Source organism: Chaetura pelagica, unplaced genomic scaffold (assembly GCF_000747805.2).
Source record: "Chaetura pelagica isolate M959 unplaced genomic scaffold, ChaPel_1.0 scaffold963, whole genome shotgun sequence".
In the NCBI taxonomy this organism is placed as follows: Eukaryota; Metazoa; Chordata; class Aves; order Apodiformes; family Apodidae; genus Chaetura; species Chaetura pelagica.
This window is the reverse complement of record NW_009952705.1, coordinates 130,371-147,253: the sequence shown is the minus strand read 5'-3', so window position 1 is coordinate 147,253 and position 16,883 is coordinate 130,371. Positions and strand designations below refer to the sequence as shown.

General features: G+C 41.9%; 1 protein-coding gene across 1 annotated transcript; it reads left to right on the top strand.

The window, feature by feature from the left end:
- Positions 1 to 226: 226 nt before the first annotated feature.
- DHX8 (DEAH (Asp-Glu-Ala-His) box polypeptide 8) lies at positions 227 to 13,200 on the top strand. Its single transcript, XM_009994122.1, has 23 exons — positions 227 to 338; positions 720 to 805; positions 1,183 to 1,255; positions 1,697 to 1,782; positions 2,375 to 2,484; positions 2,602 to 2,907; positions 3,193 to 3,337; positions 3,891 to 4,094; positions 4,574 to 4,661; positions 5,206 to 5,303; positions 5,816 to 5,963; positions 6,329 to 6,510; positions 6,914 to 7,108; positions 7,303 to 7,488; positions 7,994 to 8,204; positions 8,542 to 8,723; positions 9,462 to 9,602; positions 9,889 to 10,044; positions 10,889 to 11,026; positions 11,453 to 11,581; positions 11,940 to 12,136; positions 12,286 to 12,465; positions 12,981 to 13,200. Exons 1-23 carry the CDS (start codon positions 227 to 229, stop codon positions 13,198 to 13,200), a joined length of 3,573 nt encoding a protein of 1,190 aa, XP_009992424.1.
- Positions 13,201 to 16,883: the final 3,683 nt, after the last annotated feature.

The window sequence follows — 16,883 nt, the reverse complement described above, 5'->3', positions numbered from 1 at the left end:
CGAGCTCTAAGGCCGCCACCGCTGCAGCCCCCTCGTCTGCCCACATCCTCGCATCCCGGCCGGCTTGCAGGGGTGGCCGCCGCCTGAGGGGGCCTGAGCGGGCAGGGCCGCCGCCGCGAACCACGAGCCGCCCCCCGGCACCGCCCCCGGCACCGCCCCCCGGCACCGCGCGCCGCTTCCGTCGTGCCCCGGATGTGGAAGTTGCGTCCGGTGCGCGGGAGGGATCATGGCGGACCTGGTGGCCCTGGAGGAGCTCGCCAAGCTCGAGTACCTGTCGCTGGTCTCCAAGGGCTGCACCGAGCTGGACAACCACCTGGGCATCAACGACAAGGACCTGGGTGAGCGAGCGGTGGCTGGGCAGGCGCCCGCGGGCCGCGGCAGCCGGTGTCCGCCGCCTTCGGGTCTGGCGGCATCAGCGGGAAGGGCTGATGTGGCCGTGTCTGTCGGCCAGGATGTGTTTTGCGTAGACTTTTCGAATTCAGAAAAAACACATGTTTTTTTCTTAAAAAAACCCTCGGTGTGAGTGTGAGAAAACGCTTCGGTTTGGACTCCCTCGAAAGGAGTCGGAAGGGAAGCCGCTGCCTGTGCAGCTCTTCCGTAGGCAGGTGGACCTTGCTGGTCAGTGAGTTGCCGGGAAAACGTTTTTTATCCAAATGTGAAGTATTTGTACTTTTAAAAAATTATTTGTTCTTAATTTACTTTATGCATTTTTTTCGCAGCCGAATTTGTGATAAGTCTTGCTGAGAAAAATACTACATTTGACACATTTAAAGCAGTTCTTCAGAAGAATGGTGCTGAGTTCACTGTAAGTGAGATCTGAACTTTGTTTACATGGCGTTCTTATCTTGGTATATTTTATAGAGCTTTTTGTGTGTTGTTATAAGTCTTTATGACACTTAGATGATGTGTGTACCAGCTCCTCAGGAGTAATTGGATTGGATTATGTAGGTGATTAAAAACTACAAGTAGTAAAATCACCCAAATTGTATGATCATAATTATGTTCTGATTCAACTTATTGTATCTTTATCGGATATACATGAAGTCCAGTGATGGTTTCTAAAAATGAACATGCAGCTTCAGAATTGAGCTTTTTTTTTTTTATCCCGCTCACTTGTGCTCTGCAATAATGAAAAGTGTTGGAGTAATTTCTTAGATTCAAGTATTTTATTACATTTTTCAGGACTCCCTTATTAGCAATTTGCTACGCCTCATACAGACAATGCGGCCTCCACCAAAACCATCCACGAGCAAAGGTACGTGTGACCTTGGACCAGTCCAGTGGAAAAAGAAAATCAAAACTCAGTTTTCTGAATTTTTTGGCCACGTTTGGTGAGATTGGTGTAATTACAGTTTTGGTCTTGTAAGACAAGACTTTGTATCTTAGCAGTGCGGCGGGAGTTGATCTCTTTTGTTTGTAGTGGATTGGCAAAGCTCTTTAGGCAGTAAAAACATAAGGAGTGCATTATTTAGAGTATTCATGTATTTCACAGATTCACTAATAATTAGAATTTTATTTGTGGGAAAGTAACATTGTAGTCTTTGAATTGAATCTTGAAAATCTGTATCAGTCTTTGCATTCAGATTAAAGTTAAACTCTATGTTGAATTGCAGAAAAGTCAAAAGTGAATTATTCTTCCTCTTCTAAACTTTTAAGGGCCTTTTAATTTGCTTTTTGTTCTAAATCTCAAAATCAGAGACAACTGTCAAACCCAAATCAGAGAAGGAAAAGTTGAAGGAATTGTTTCCAGCCCTTTGCAGGCCAGACAATCCCAACGTTAGGGTAAGGCCGTAATGTTTTTTTTTAAAAAATGTGGGTTTAGTTTCTTTTTTCCATTTCTATTAGTTTCAAGTTTTTTTCATGTTAATGAATGTCTCCTGCTAATGCATAGATAAAGGTGAACTATGAGAAATGAAATACAGAAAAGGCAGAGGCCTGCTGTTACTGCATATGGTTATCACAAGCAGCTGTTGCAGCAGTTGCCATGTTGAAACTGGTTTGCAGGGTACCTGTGAGATGAGGCAGCTTGTAACCTGGCCTTTCTCACATAGTGTTGAAAGTAATAATGGGTTATGAACTAGGCAAAAACTTTGGATGTTCAGATGCTACAAGGGACTTCCATTTTGTATTTCTGTAATAATTTGAGGTGTTGTGATGGATCTTTCTTTTGTATAAAACCAGAATTGTTTCAATGTTGTGGCAGAATAGCGACATAACTTCATTACTTTTCCCCCCTATATCACATATTGTGTCTGATAATTTTTTATCTTGTGTTCTTTCTACATAGATATGCATGTGATTGTTATCCTTTCTGTAGATTAATTCTCTGTGAAGGACTTTTCATTAGCCTTCTCACAGAAGGATTCTTTTGCAGACTATGCTGGATGAAGATGATGTGAAGGTGGCAGCTGATGCACTTAAAGAGCTGGAAGCTCTGATGCCCAGTGCAGACAGGCAAGGCAGGCAGAGGAGCAGTGACCACCGGTAGGTTACCAGTATGTCTTTTGTGGGGTGGGTATGGGCAGTTGGTGTTGTCTGCTCACTCTGTTCTGATGTGGAATTTCACTGCAAATATGTAATGTATCTTTGTTTGTTTGTTAGGGCAAAGAAAAAGAGAAAGAGCCGAAGTCGCAGCAGGGACAGGAAACGAAGGCACAGATCTCGCTCTAGGTCTGGTTCCAGAACTCAGGATAAGAACAGGGGGAAATCCAGGTACCGGTCTAGGAGCAGAAGTCCTAGTAGGGACCGGAAGGATCGAGAGAAGTACATCGAGAAGAGCAATGAGAGATGGAGAGACAAGCATATAGATCGTCCACCACCTGAGGAGCCTTCCATTGGAGACATTTACAACGGCAAAGTCACAAGTATCATGCAGTTTGGATGCTTTGTGCAGCTGGAAGGACTAAGGTACCTTCTGATGTTAACAATAAGCCTGATACTGCTCCGTCTGAGTTCTCTTTTCTGCTGGTATCTTAAAGAGGTTTTGAAGCTACAGTAACGTATGATGGGTTTTGATGCCAAAATGAAGGTCTGTTTCAGAAAAATAAAGGAAACAGAGAATGTTCTCCTTGTAAAACGTAGTTTATTAATATAATCAGTTGACAACAAAATACTTTGATCAGGACTGGATGATTTGAAGGACTGTCAGAATAACAGTGCACAACATCTCATGCCCCTTTGTTTCACCTCCAGAAAGCGTTGGGAGGGCTTGGTGCACATCTCGGAACTTCGAAGAGAAGGACGGGTTGCCAATGTAGCTGATGTTGTAAGCAAAGGACAAAGAGTAAAAGTCAAAGTGCTGTCCTTTACTGGATCAAAAACCAGCCTGAGCATGAAGGTGTGGAAGACTTTCCTTTGTGATTATAATAGTGTTTGTGGTGCTAACATTTTTAAAGATTATGCTTCCTTTTGCTCTTCTTCTTGAAAACTAATACGTAACCCTTCAAGTAGGGGTTAAAAAACCGAGTTACTGTTCTGTGTTTGAGTGGCCTATTACTTTTTGCTCATTTTCTGCAGATTCTTGTTTTTAATGTAATGTTCCTAGCAAATTTTTTAGTTGATGTGTTATCTAAGTGACAAGGCAGACTTCAAGCTTTTGCTATGTTTGTCTCCCCTTTTTGGTCTGAGAAAAGCATTTAGTTTTAAATTAAATCACTACCATTGCCAAAGCAGAGCAGAGTGTTCCAGGCTTTGGGCTGTAGTTACCTCACAATAGCAGCTGGAAAAACGACAACATGGAAAGTAGTATTTTCTGTGTACGGACTGTTGGCAGTAGTCTTGTCTGAGAAATGTGCTCTGCTCATTCTCTTGTGTTAGAGGAAGCACCAATGCTAATAGATAAGGAGAAGTGCAATACTGGTAGAGCTGATTGATTAATCAATTCCATGTAGGATGTTGATCAAGACACTGGGGAAGACTTGAACCCAAACCGGAGGAGAAACCTGGTTGGAGAAACCAATGAAGAAACCTCTATGAGAAACCCAGACAGACCCAGTCACTTGTCCCTGGTGAATGCCCCAGAGGTGGAGGATGACAGCCTCGAGCGGAAACGCCTCACCCGCATTTCAGACCCAGAGAAATGGGAAATAAAACAGGTGTGTTTTGTATTCTGTGAAGAGGGTATTGGTAAAATTGCTAGGGAGTTTCGTGAACTAAAATACAGCTCCATGATTGTTTGTTTGTGTAACCTGTTCCTTGCCTCAAAATTGCTGCCTTCTTCCAGTTTGGGACTTACAGCTTAGTTAGCCCTGCTTTGAGCTGGAGGTTGGACTAGGTAACCAGTCCCACTGATGGGGGGATCGTCATCTTTACCCAATGACACATGGGTGCTAATAGTACCATCCTGCCATGCCTAAGGCAGCTGTCTCACTATGATGATATTGAGAATAATAAAAGGGCTTTTTACTCAGACATTTGGGGACATGTCTTTCAGAACGTAGAACCATTCCTTTGTCCTGAAATCTCAGCATTCCTCCGTTCCTGTTTTACAAGTCTGGCAATAGTATTAGAATGGAGATCTCACAGTTGTGTTTGTTTATGGGTCAAATTCTTGTTGTCTTCATTCTGTTTGCAGATGATTGCAGCTAATGTACTTTCCAAGGAGGAGTTCCCTGACTTTGATGAGGAGACTGGAATTCTTCCTAAAGTTGATGATGAGGAAGGTAGTATTTTCAAGTAGTCTCATTCCTGCTTTCCTGTTTTACAAGTCTGGCAATAGTATTAGAATGGAGATCTCACAGTTGTGTTTGTTTATGGGTCAAATTCTTGTTGTCTTCATTCTGTTTGCAGATGATTGCAGCTAATGTACTTTCCAAGGAGGAGTTCCCTGACTTTGATGAGGAGACTGGAATTCTTCCTAAAGTTGATGATGAGGAAGGTAGTATTTTCAAGTAGTCTTATTGTTCTAAATTTCTTGTGTTTCTGGACATGTTTTGATTCAAAAAGAAATGATTATACAAGTGAATGTGAAGCATCTCACAGTTTGTGGCCACCTTAAACATTTGGAACTAGAATTGCTCTAAACTTATTGACGTTTGGAAGTGACTTGTCTGTGCATTCTGTGCATTAACTTGTAGTTTTCACTTTTAAAACTGTAATTACATCATAATCAAGAATACATGGGAAGTACCATTTGAGGAAGTACTTCTATGTACCTGAAATAACATTATAAACTTTTCTCTAAAAACGGTCCCTTGTCGATTTTAGATGAGGACCTTGAGATTGAGTTAGTTGAAGAAGAGCCACCATTCCTTCGAGGTCATACTAAACAGAGCATGGATATGAGTCCCATCAAAATAGTAAAGGTAAGATGTTCTGAGACTGCAACTGATATACTTGATTTAATTAAATATTTGGGAATTTGACAACCTGAACATTCCTGTGAACCCTGAAAAACATTACCACTGAACTGAAGATCCTTCCTTTACTTATAAAGCTGGTTTCTTACTTAACTGATGACAGTGGAGTAATAGAACAGAAATGTACATTAGTTTGCAGCAACACGCATTTAATGTGTGTTAGAACAGACTTCCTGTTTTGCTTTTTCTTACCTTTTGAAAGTTGAAGGTGGTAAAGAAATACTTAATTTTCATTGGTTGTGGTCAAAATCCTTCTGACTGTTTAGTATAGAGATGTGCCATTAGTCATGACCGTGGAAGTTCATGAGGCTGAGCTAATGGAAATGTCCTGGAACTCAAATGGATGAAAAGTTAATATATTTTAAAGCATTTTCAGAAGCAGATTCTAAAGGACAGTGGAGACAGAGGTAGTTGAAGGATTGGAGGTTGAAATCTTAACTTTTGTTTGTGCTTTCCAGAATCCAGATGGTTCCTTGTCACAGGCTGCAATGATGCAGAGTGCTTTAGCTAAAGAACGACGAGAACTTAAACAAGCCCAGAGAGAAGCAGAGATGGATTCTATTCCCATGGGACTCAACACACACTGGGTGGATCCTCTCCCTGATGGTAGGTCAGAACACGTGAATTGTGCCTTTTTTGAGATAGTGGAGCAACCCAGGAGAAATATCTTGATGTTGTCTTGCAAGGCAAAGAAGAAACACTTTGTCACTGAAGTGGAAATAAGAACGTCAAGGGAAAGGTACAAGAACATGCTGCATCAAGGGTGTGTTACTAAGAGGTGCAATGGATGGTTAAGCAATTTTTACGTGAGAATTGATGTAATAATGGGAGTATATGTCTAGTATACATCTAGGAACTTAATAAAGACTTCAGCACATGAGTATAGGTGGATGGTGGAACAGATGGAGCAAAGATCCTCAGGGTCTGTGCTTTGTGAATCTAAATATAGTGGTGAAATTATTTATTTCTAGTGGATGGAAGACAAATAGCTGCAAACATGCGAGGTATTGGGATGATGCCCAATGATATCCCAGAGTGGAAGAAACATGCATTTGGTGGCAACAAAGCTTCTTACGGTAAGAAGACTCAGCTTTCCATAATTGAACAAAGAGAGAGTCTGCCAATCTTCAGACTGAAGGAGCAGCTGATACAAGTAAGGCTTCTAAAATTACATTCTTGTTTGAGCATGCAACAACTTGAAATAAAATAGCTTGTTGACAGATGAATAGCTAGTTGATAATTTTAAGTGCAGACTGTAGTTCAGAATAATTATTTTAAAATATTATATATATTTGTATATTTTAACAAAGCCCTAGATACTTACTGATGTAAGTCAAAACTGAGACTAGGGTCATGTTGGCAGGGGATGAGTCAGCTAAACAGTTAAGCAGTTTGCTGACGATCGTTAAGAACATTTGTGTGATTTCTGGTCTGGGTCAGCTGGAGCAAGAGAAGTAGATGCTCAGTCTAATCCTAGATATGCTGATTTTCTTGCTTGCTTGGTTTTCGTCTTGTTTTTAAATTTTGACAAGTGTATCTATTCTCACCTTTTCTAGGCTGTGCATGACAATCAGATTCTGATTGTTATTGGAGAGACGGGATCTGGGAAGACAACACAGATTACCCAGTACCTGGCCGAGGCAGGGTACACATCAAGAGGAAAAATTGGGTGTACCCAGCCTCGCAGGGTGGCTGCAATGTCTGTTGCAAAGAGGGTGTCAGAAGAATTTGGTTGCTGCTTGGGACAAGAGGTGAATTTCTGTGCTGAAAGATGTGCCAAAATAAGCGTGAAGAAAAGCAGGAAAAATCAGTACTGGAGCTAGTTTGCTTGTGTGTCCACGTGTCTGTTTCCATGTAGACTATAAAATAAGCTTGCAGAATAATCAAAATGAAAATTAATGGTGCTGATAATTCTGTAGCTTCAATTTCTGTGCAACTCTTCTAGGTTGGCTACACCATTCGATTTGAGGACTGCACTAGCCCTGAAACTGTTATCAAATACATGACAGATGGTATGTTACTGAGGGAGTGCTTGATAGATCCTGATCTGACTCAGTATGCCATTATCATGTTGGATGAAGCCCATGAGAGAACCATACATACAGATGTGCTCTTTGGACTCCTGAAGAAGGTAATGTAGCATCTGATTTTTATTGCCTCAGCGTTCTCTGTATGCTACTTGTAGGTAGGAGCACACAGAGTGAGGCAAGGTCACATGGGTCAAATTCATTCATGTGCTCAAAAAGTCTCTTCTGAAGCAAAGCAAATGCTCCTAAGGGTTTATGGTTCAAATCTTCATAAGATGAGCCTCTGTGTGAATATGAAGCAAGCAAAATTCAGCAGAAACAATGAGAATGGACGTTCAGGATGCTCATGATGATGGGTGGGCAGAGGAGGAGTGTTCTTCTTTTGCTCTTCCTTCTTTGACAAAGGCTTTCTGTGATAGATGCTGCTAAGACAGGTTTCATATGTGACCCAAGTAGTCATCTGTTTAAAATTCTGGATACTGGAATGAGCTGCCCCTCTACTCAGGCATGAAAGTGCCTGATAGTACCGGTCGTATTTTTCTGATTTAAGTGCCATATGTTAGTAGTCCCAAAGGCAATAAAAGACTTGAGAACTTTGTTCTGTTATAGACCGTGCAGAAACGGCAGGATATGAAGTTGATAGTTACGTCAGCAACTCTGGATGCTGTGAAATTCTCTCAGTATTTCTATGAAGCACCAATCTTCACAATTCCTGGAAGAACATACCCAGTAGAAATTCTGTACACAAAAGAGCCAGAGACAGATTATTTGGATGCCAGTCTGATAACAGTAATGCAGATCCACTTAACAGAACCACCAGGTGAGTGGAGAATGGCATAGGATAGTTGGTGATTCAAGGACTCTAGTACCTATGAGTAAAGCCTCTCTATGAATCATGGATCACTTGTTAGTAACATGAGCAAAATGCTTTCAGCACTCTTCTCTATTGTTTGCAAATACAGTAAATAAAATGCTGAAAAACTTGGGTGAAAGACTGAAGTATGTTGCTTCTGGTGAAGACTTGCTGCCAAGAGGCTAGCAGAAGTTGGGGATCCTCTCCTTTAAATGGAAAAAAATGAGGGATGGAAATGTGATAATGGAGGAGTTTTACTGAGCAGAACTGATTCTGTGGATGTTTTAATATACTTTCCGTGCAGGTGACATTTTGGTGTTTCTAACTGGTCAGGAAGAGATTGACACTGCCTGTGAAATCCTCTACGAGAGGATGAAATCTCTAGGACCTGATGTTCCAGAGTTAATTATTCTACCAGTATATTCTGCCTTACCCAGTGAAATGCAAACTAGGATCTTTGACCCAGCCCCACCAGGAAGTAGAAAGGTAATTTCAGCTAAGTATAGCTTCATCTTCTGCTGACACATTTTAGTAATGGAGTGTATTACACTGCTAATCATATCTTCCTTTTTTTTTTTTATCACTTCTGTTAGTTACGACTTCGGACAAAATTATGTGGTTTTGGAAAAAAAAGTGGCTTATGTGTAGCTTTGGGCATGGTTTTAGTTGTGTACATGTCTACACATGTTGTCTAAGCCTTTGAAAATGCATATAAAAGTATTTGGTGTAGTAAACCTCTGTGTGGGATTTTCTTCGTTTTTTTTTAATGCTGCCTTTAAAGTATATTAACTTTAGCGAAATCTAAGCACTGTTCCTGTTGGATGGATGTAAATATCCTACCAAATAGCTAATGAATATCTAGAGTTATATTCTCTGGGAGATTCCTCTTTAAATATGGACTGTGTTTGAGTGACAGGCAAAAATTCCCCCTGAAGTCTGTGCACTCTGCTTACAAACTTACAGTGATCTTCCACTGGCTTTTAATTAGGGATTTTATCATGCTCTTTTCCCATAACCCAAACCTAAATAAAAGTAGATTCCATCTTTGTAGATAACAATTCTTTCTATTCCTCTGTGACCATGTTTCCTTTCAATCCTAGATTGTAGTAGTTACATTTATAATAAACTGCTCATACTATATAAGATGGGGTTTTGAAGTTGAACAGCGTGGTTGGCTTGGCAACGAGAGACAGAACTGGTACTGAATCAAGCTGGTTTTTGCAGGTTGTCATTGCCACTAACATTGCTGAGACATCTTTGACTATTGATGGAATATATTATGTAGTTGATCCTGGCTTTGTGAAGCAGAAAGTTTATAACTCCAAGACTGGAATTGACCAGCTGGTTGTTACACCAATTTCTCAGGTAGGCATTTTGTGTTTGACTTGGTTTTTTTTAGTGCTGGCAATGTGTATTTTGATGATGTGGCATCCAAACATGTGGAAGCAAAGTGAGGCAATGATAAAACCATATTTTTGGTAGCTGCCTGAGACTCCTTCAGCCTGTGGCTGAAAAATACTTGCTTTCCTGGGTTGTATTTGAAGCATCTTGCTATTAATATAAGTAAAACTGTGAATTATTAGTAATATTTAAATTTCTTTTCACCTGTGCCTGTTTGCACCTCTTCATTGAGATGCCTCCTTACCTTTAGGCTCAAGCAAAGCAGCGAGCAGGAAGGGCTGGGAGAACAGGACCAGGAAAATGCTATAGGTTATACACAGAGCGTGCTTATCGAGATGAAATGCTGACCACCAATGTGCCTGAAATCCAGAGAACAAATTTGGCCAGTACAGTACTTTCCCTGAAAGTGAGTATTTCACCACTGTGTAGCAAGCCAACATGATCATAAGCATTTCAATAAATGAGTCTGTGTCTTTATGAGCCTCATGAAGGATTGATGTCATTTCAGATCCTTCTAGTGAACAGAGCTATTTTGGAGACTGCATCAAATGCAGTTCTTGGGCACTGAGCTTCCTCAAGTGTTTTTCTATTGAGGCTTATAGTGTTGAATGTCCACCTAAAATACAAATCTCAGCTGCACAGAACAGCTGAGTTAGTTGCAGGAGGTTTGAGAAATAGGATCTTAAGGACAATACACATTTCCTATGTAAGGTGCAGGTATGCTGTTAACAGATAAGACATACTGCTTTAGAGTGGTTTTTGACCTCTAAACATAGGCATCATCTAAGTGTGGGCCATCCTGGTGGGAGTCTGCAAACTGTATCTAATGCAGTTCACAGCAGCTGCAGAAGTTGCTGCCTCTCCCCTTTCCGGGAGCAAGTGGAGGCACATCTAGTGTCCATTGGACCTGCTATGCCTCGCTGGTTTACAAGGCAGGAAGTCCTCAAAACCAGCATTTAGCCTCTGTATCTCCTTGATTGAATCATCTTGCTTGAGAGACGTATGGAATAATAGCTGGGCAGCAGACCAGAGGACTGCCACAGACCGTGGCCACGGGCCACTGCGAATTGTCTCGGGTGTAGAAGTACACAGGTATTCATGACGGCAGCTGCAGTCAGGGTAAGGACAGGAGGCTAGGGTTGCTTAAAGTTCTCAAGGTGCCTCATTGTTTGATGGTATATATCTGTCTGGAGTTCTGTGTCTTCCTTCTCAGTGTTTTAACTTGGGTTTTCTTCACTACCTTTGTTCAGGCTATGGGCATCAACGATTTGCTCTCCTTTGACTTTATGGATGCTCCCCCAATGGAAACTCTCATAACTGCTATGGAGCAGCTGTACACCTTGGGAGCTCTGGATGATGAGGGGCTGCTCACTCGACTTGGGCGCAGGGTAGGCAAAATAGAATCCTTCTTAGCACTGGCTGGGTTGTGAATATTTAGAGGGTGATGTGAGAGTAGTTGTATAAGGACTTTCCTGACATTGTTGGTTTACTTCTCTTATTATTCTCTTGTGCTTTATTGGTAGCTTTTTACTTATTGTAGTTATGTATCTTCTTTTTAAGGAGCAACTATTCTTTTTCCCTAGCTGTAAGGTTACTTCTATTTATATCTAAACATTTCCTGTAAGCATTGGGATATTCTTGTGATGGTGAATAGAGACAAATAATTTGTTTCATGTTGAGTAAAGTTGATCTGGGTGAAGCACACTTGCTTTGGAAAGGAAGCATGGAAGAAAGTGCATTGCTGTCTTTTATACTGAGAGAACTGTAGGTTTTAACAAGATGTTGCAGAGTGCCCTGAAACAGATTTCTTGCAGATGGCAGAATTCCCCTTGGAGCCTATGTTGTGTAAGATGTTGATCATGTCTGTACATCTGGGATGCAGTGAGGAAATGTTGACAATTGTCTCTATGCTGTCTGTACAGAACGTGTTCTACAGGCCAAAGGTAAGGAATGCAGCCAAGAATCAGCAGTGTTATGGTTTGGGAGTTTTTTGTGTGCCTGCCTCAGGTGTTAGAGAGTGAGCATATTTGCCAAAAGAAACGTGTAACTTGATTAGTCTGTGCTTATACGTTCCATTTCTGATGTACTTTTCCTTTCATACACCTAATTTTGGCTTAGTGAGAGCAGTTCCAGTGACCTCTCATCACTTGGTCTTTAGTCACTCACCACTCAAAATTTTGTGTTGTCTTTTCAGTCTTAAATAGTCATGGTATGAGTGACAAGGAGCCTTTGTCCTTCTTCATGTTGCAAAAGGCTTGTCTCTGATGTACATACCTGACTGATACATATTTTGTATATTAGGATAAACAAGCACTTGCTGATCAAAAGAAAGCTAAGTTCCATCAGACAGAAGGTGACCACCTCACTCTCCTGGCTGTGTACAATTCCTGGAAGAACAATAAATTTTCAAATCCCTGGTGCTATGAAAATTTTATTCAGGCTCGATCCTTACGCAGGGCCCAGGACATCCGCAAGCAGATGTTGGGCATTATGGACAGGTGAGCATGTCGAGAAGGGACATGGTAGTGACTTTGTTTTCTTAGTGTTCTTACACTGTAGTAGCTAAACAAAATTTGCTAATCTGATTTTGGTAGCTGCACCCAAATCTGGAGAACTCTTGACTTTTTTTCTAACTCTTGTCTGGCAGGCACAAGCTGGATGTGGTATCCTGTGGTAAGGCAACAGTTCGAGTCCAGAAAGCCATTTGTAGTGGCTTCTTCCGAAATGCAGCAAAGAAGGATCCCCAGGAAGGTTATCGGACACTCATTGATCAACAAGTGGTCTATATCCACCCATCCAGTGCTCTCTTCAACAGGCAGCCAGAATGGTAAGGAAGGCAATATCGAGTAATTTTCTATTTCCCTTCAGGCCTTGTAACTGAAATGTTGTGGTGTGTGCTGGTTGTGGAGTAGGCTGCTGATTTCTCAGCAGTGAGAGAAGTTTCAAGTTTGCTTTTGGCTCTTTCCACTGCTAAGATTAGAGTCTTTGCAGAGATGGGACTTGGGAGCCAAGGCCAAGCCTGAAGCCTGCAGTTCTGTGCCTCTGTATTGTGGAAGTGAGTTTAAAACACTGAGTGTTGGGACGGGGGAAGAGGGAGAGGGAAGAAGTGGGAGGAGAGAGATAATTGTTTTAAACGGAATTAAGTAGTTCTGTGCTGAGGGGTAGTTGTGACGTAGGAGAGGAAAAGGGTTGTTCTTTTGGAGCCTGCATTGGAGCTTATAAGGAGCCTTATGCTGAAGAAGTGTGAAATGGAGATAAAGGGGCAAGCTGAGATACTGCAGCCCTTTCTGAGTCTCTTTGTTTAGAAAGACTAGTTTGCAACACTGCTCTCTCTTTTCACAGGGTGGTGTACCATGAACTGGTGTTGACCACCAAGGAATATATGCGTGAAGTGACAACTATTGATCCTCGCTGGCTGGTGGAATTTGCACCAGCTTTCTTCAAGGTTTCTGATCCAACCAAGCTGAGCAAACAGAAGAAGCAGCAGCGGCTGGAACCCCTGTACAACCGCTATGAGGAGCCCAATGCTTGGAGGATATCACGGGCGTTCAGGCGGCGATGAGCCTGGTTACCTCATGGACTCTTACTGGTTTTGCATATGTGGGACTGTCATTTTTGCACTGTTCTAAGTGTCCTGAAAGAAAGGACGTTCTTCAGTTGAAGATGACCTACAAAATTAATAGAGAAATATTTTTGGAGCAGAAGCACAAGGGGGCAGTGTGTGCTTGTGTCAGCTACCCCTCATATTCCACAGCCTTATGACAAATGTCCTGGGTTTCCTCAGTGTGTTTCAGCATTTCAGAAGTGGTTCTTGAAGCAGCTCTTCAGTCATTCCTCTTTTAAGAGGCAAAACATAGGACCTAGAAATCTGGCCTCTCAGCTGAACTCCAACAAAAAGATTATGATTTAAGGAAGAGTAGTTAGCCAGCCTAACTATGTTCTCAATGACCAGACAAGTAGGGACTGGAATAGTTTGTTTCTTTATGCTGCTAAAAGAGATTTATTTCTACTTATGCTTTTGGACAGTGGCAATTTTTGGGGGAGCTGCTTGTTCTCAATTTTTCCTATTTTATGTATTTGGCTATTGAGTGTAACTATTTGTCATAGGCAAGGCACCTGCGTTGAGATATTTAGTATCTGTGGCTTTGGGGTAAGGCAGGAAAGAACCCAGCTAGAATGTCAGTTATACTTACACAATGGCACAGGTCAGACTGCAAGTCTTACCCTTCATCACCATCTCTCCTGTGTGCTGCAGGCTAGTATATCAAATGGTAATTAACCACATCCACTCTAGCATGACTCTGTCTGTGAGCATAAGTGGTTACAGATGTTTAGACTTCCTGCACAATGTGTCTTGTGTTTTATTTCCACTTACAAGGTTTGGTGACATCACAACTATTGTTTTTTCTAATAGAATATGCTTTTGCAGCTAAAATATCTGTAAAACATTGTGTAACAGTTCCTTGTTTAAAATGAAATTCCCATTCATTGTGTGCTGTCATGCTGAAGCTATCTGTAAATTATTTTTTCTGTTCCAAACAGATGAAACCTATTTGACTCCAAAGCTGCAGATACTTTTTTCTTTTTATTTTCAAAGCTGGGATATTTGCTGAAATTATTGTTAAAATAAGTAGAATGGATTTGGTTGGTTGTTTTACACTCAATGAATTTGAAGAGTGTTTCACACTGAAAAATAGCTGTATTGGAAATCTATCTATGTACAAAGGTGGGCAGGGATGTTGTATATACTGTTTTATGTTATATAAATGCCCTGAACTTTCCTGTGGTGCTAGGTCTTCATTAAGTTAAATGGAATTAGAACGTTCCCAAGTTTGGAGGCTGCTTTCATTAGAGTGTTAGAGAAGGTTGTCCTATTGAACACTCTTCCGAGTTTATTTTCCTTCCGTGAACTCTGCAGCTGCATCTGTTACTGTTGTCTATCGCAAACTGGACTCGGAGCAGATGAGGGTGACGGAGGCCAGAGTCCCAGTGACCGCGGGAGCTTTGGAGCAGCCGAGCAGCCCGGGGGGCGGCGGCAGGAGCCGGGGCGGCCAGCAGGGGGCGCGCGAGGGAGCCGCTGAGCACCATGGGCAGGGGCGCTGTGATTGGTCCGCGCGGGTCACCTGACCTGCGTCTCCGCAGGCGGTGCTCGCAGCGCCTCGTCCCCCGGGCAGCGCCGGCGCCGCGGGCCGGGAGCGACGGTCTCAGGTCAGTGTGGCCGTAGGCAATTTTTATCCTCTAAACCCAGGAGACCATTGCTGGTCACGTTCCCGAGAGGCAGAAGCGGTGTTCGTCGCCTACCTGGGGCTCTCATTCTGCTTGCAGAGGTGTAAATCTGGAATGTATGGAGCAAACCCCCCTTTGGCCCGAACTCCAGCGGCACGTGCCGTAGGCCCGTTTCCCGGTGTTCGCTGGTTGTCCCGAGCAAGAGATTCACAGCTAAAGAAGAACTCGCATTCATGTGTACACACTCGCACACATCCAAAGCCAACCTTTTGCCCTTAATGCAGGAAAGATAAATATGATTTATACAGCCAGCCCCACGTGTGCTCCATCTGCTGTAGTAACTACCCTAACCTCATTAATGACCTTGTTACCAGAGCCAGTGAGACAGCGATGTGCTGCTTACACAATGAAGGCTTTGTTTTTTAGTAATTCAGTTTTCATGAGATTTCTGTGACAATTGCAGAAGGCAGGGATACTGATCCATTAACAGTTTCTGGAATTTTTCATTTATAATTGTATTTTAGCAAACGTTTTTTCTGTGTGTATGTTATGTAACCATAAATCCTCTGGATGGTCTGTCCGTACACTTGAGGTGGAGAAGTAGGGCTGTACTGACATAGATATGCTTGTTTATTTGAAGAAAAAATTATACTGTAGACATATAAGACAGTCCAAACACAGCTCTGCAAACTACACTGAAAGTAGCACTTTTTTGTTGAGTGTAGAAAAGCCTTATATTTGAGATCAACAGTAGTTCACTTTTGCTAGAAAAAGGTGAGAAAGTGGAAGTGAAATGGATCATACTTAGTCAGTGGCAGATCCTGGCTATTTTGGAATGTGAATGTTAGTTTCTACCAGTTAGGTTTGCCACAGTGACAGTGTCTGAAAGGCTTGTTGATGGAAATCCTGTGTTAGATTTTCTCATCCTGCCACTCTTCTCAGCACTGCTAGGAATGACGCATCAGTCCTTCTGACCTGCCTGCAGGCCCTAGCATGTTGGTGAGGCTTTGCTGAACCTGATGACTGCAGCCATCTGTGCTGTATACTGCCTGAAAAAGATGAATGCATTTACTAATAATTCTCTTGCCTTCCCATTCGGTGTTCAGCCTATAAAGTGAGATTTGCTGCTGTTCTTGTTCTGCATATCACTATTCATACTGACTTCAGGGTATGGAAATTGCTAATAGAAATATCTCCTGGTGTAGCCTCAGCAAATTGCATCAGTTAGCTCAGCTCTGCTTGGCAACCTGCTAATACCAGGGATAATTCCTTTGCCCTAGACACTGTATTCTGATGGTACATCTGGGACAACCTGTAATGTTACATGTCAGTTATTTACTATGACCAGAAAATAACTTTTCCTGCTCAGGGTAATAGATTTGTGGTGCTTTTTGCTGGGCTTTGTAACAAAATGATGCTATTGCAGGAATAACAGCACAGCCATCACACGAGTAATGACCACCTGGAAAAAAATATATAGAAAAAATTACATTAAGAAGAAATGACTGCTGAGAATTTATTTCTGGCTAGAATAAATCTTTATTATAGTAAGTAAACAGTAGTAAAAAAAGTGTGAGAATGTTAGGTGTATTTGCATACAGATGTCAGAGTGTATGTCATGAGAAAAACTATATTTAGAGGGTTTTTCATGAAAAAGAATGATGTCTTTCTTACCTTTGTTACTCCTCTAATGTAGAGCAAAGCTCAGCTGTGGATTTGTATGGTGAAGTATGGTACTGATTTAAAGGTGTGCTATGCTGGCTGTATGAGCTGTTACATAAATGTGCTCTTCTCCCCCCTCAAGTGCCAAAGCATTCAGCTTGGGGAAAAACAGCTCTGCTGTCTGTACCAAGAGTTGTTGCAACTTTGCTGTATGAACAGGAATGTGTGTGACTAGATAGCAAAGCTGACACATCTTCTGTGTGCTGACAGGGCTGGCATTTTCAGGACCAACATTTATGACAATTCTCTGTTACCTCCAATGTCTTTCTCTAATTAGCTGCCTCTCTGTCCTGCTGA

Bases quoted from the DNA above. Each gene is read 5' to 3' on its own strand.
- DHX8 (XM_009994122.1), top strand. From the start codon at position 227: ATGGCGGACCTGGTGGCCCTGGAGGAGCTCGCCAAGCTCGAGTACCTG. The intron at 1,256-1,696 runs GTACGTGTGACC...TCTCAAAATCAG, and splicing joins AAAACCATCCACGAGCAAAG to AGACAACTGTCAAACCCAAA. The intron at 4,095-4,573 runs GTGTGTTTTGTA...TTCTGTTTGCAG, and splicing joins AGAAATGGGAAATAAAACAG to ATGATTGCAGCTAATGTACT.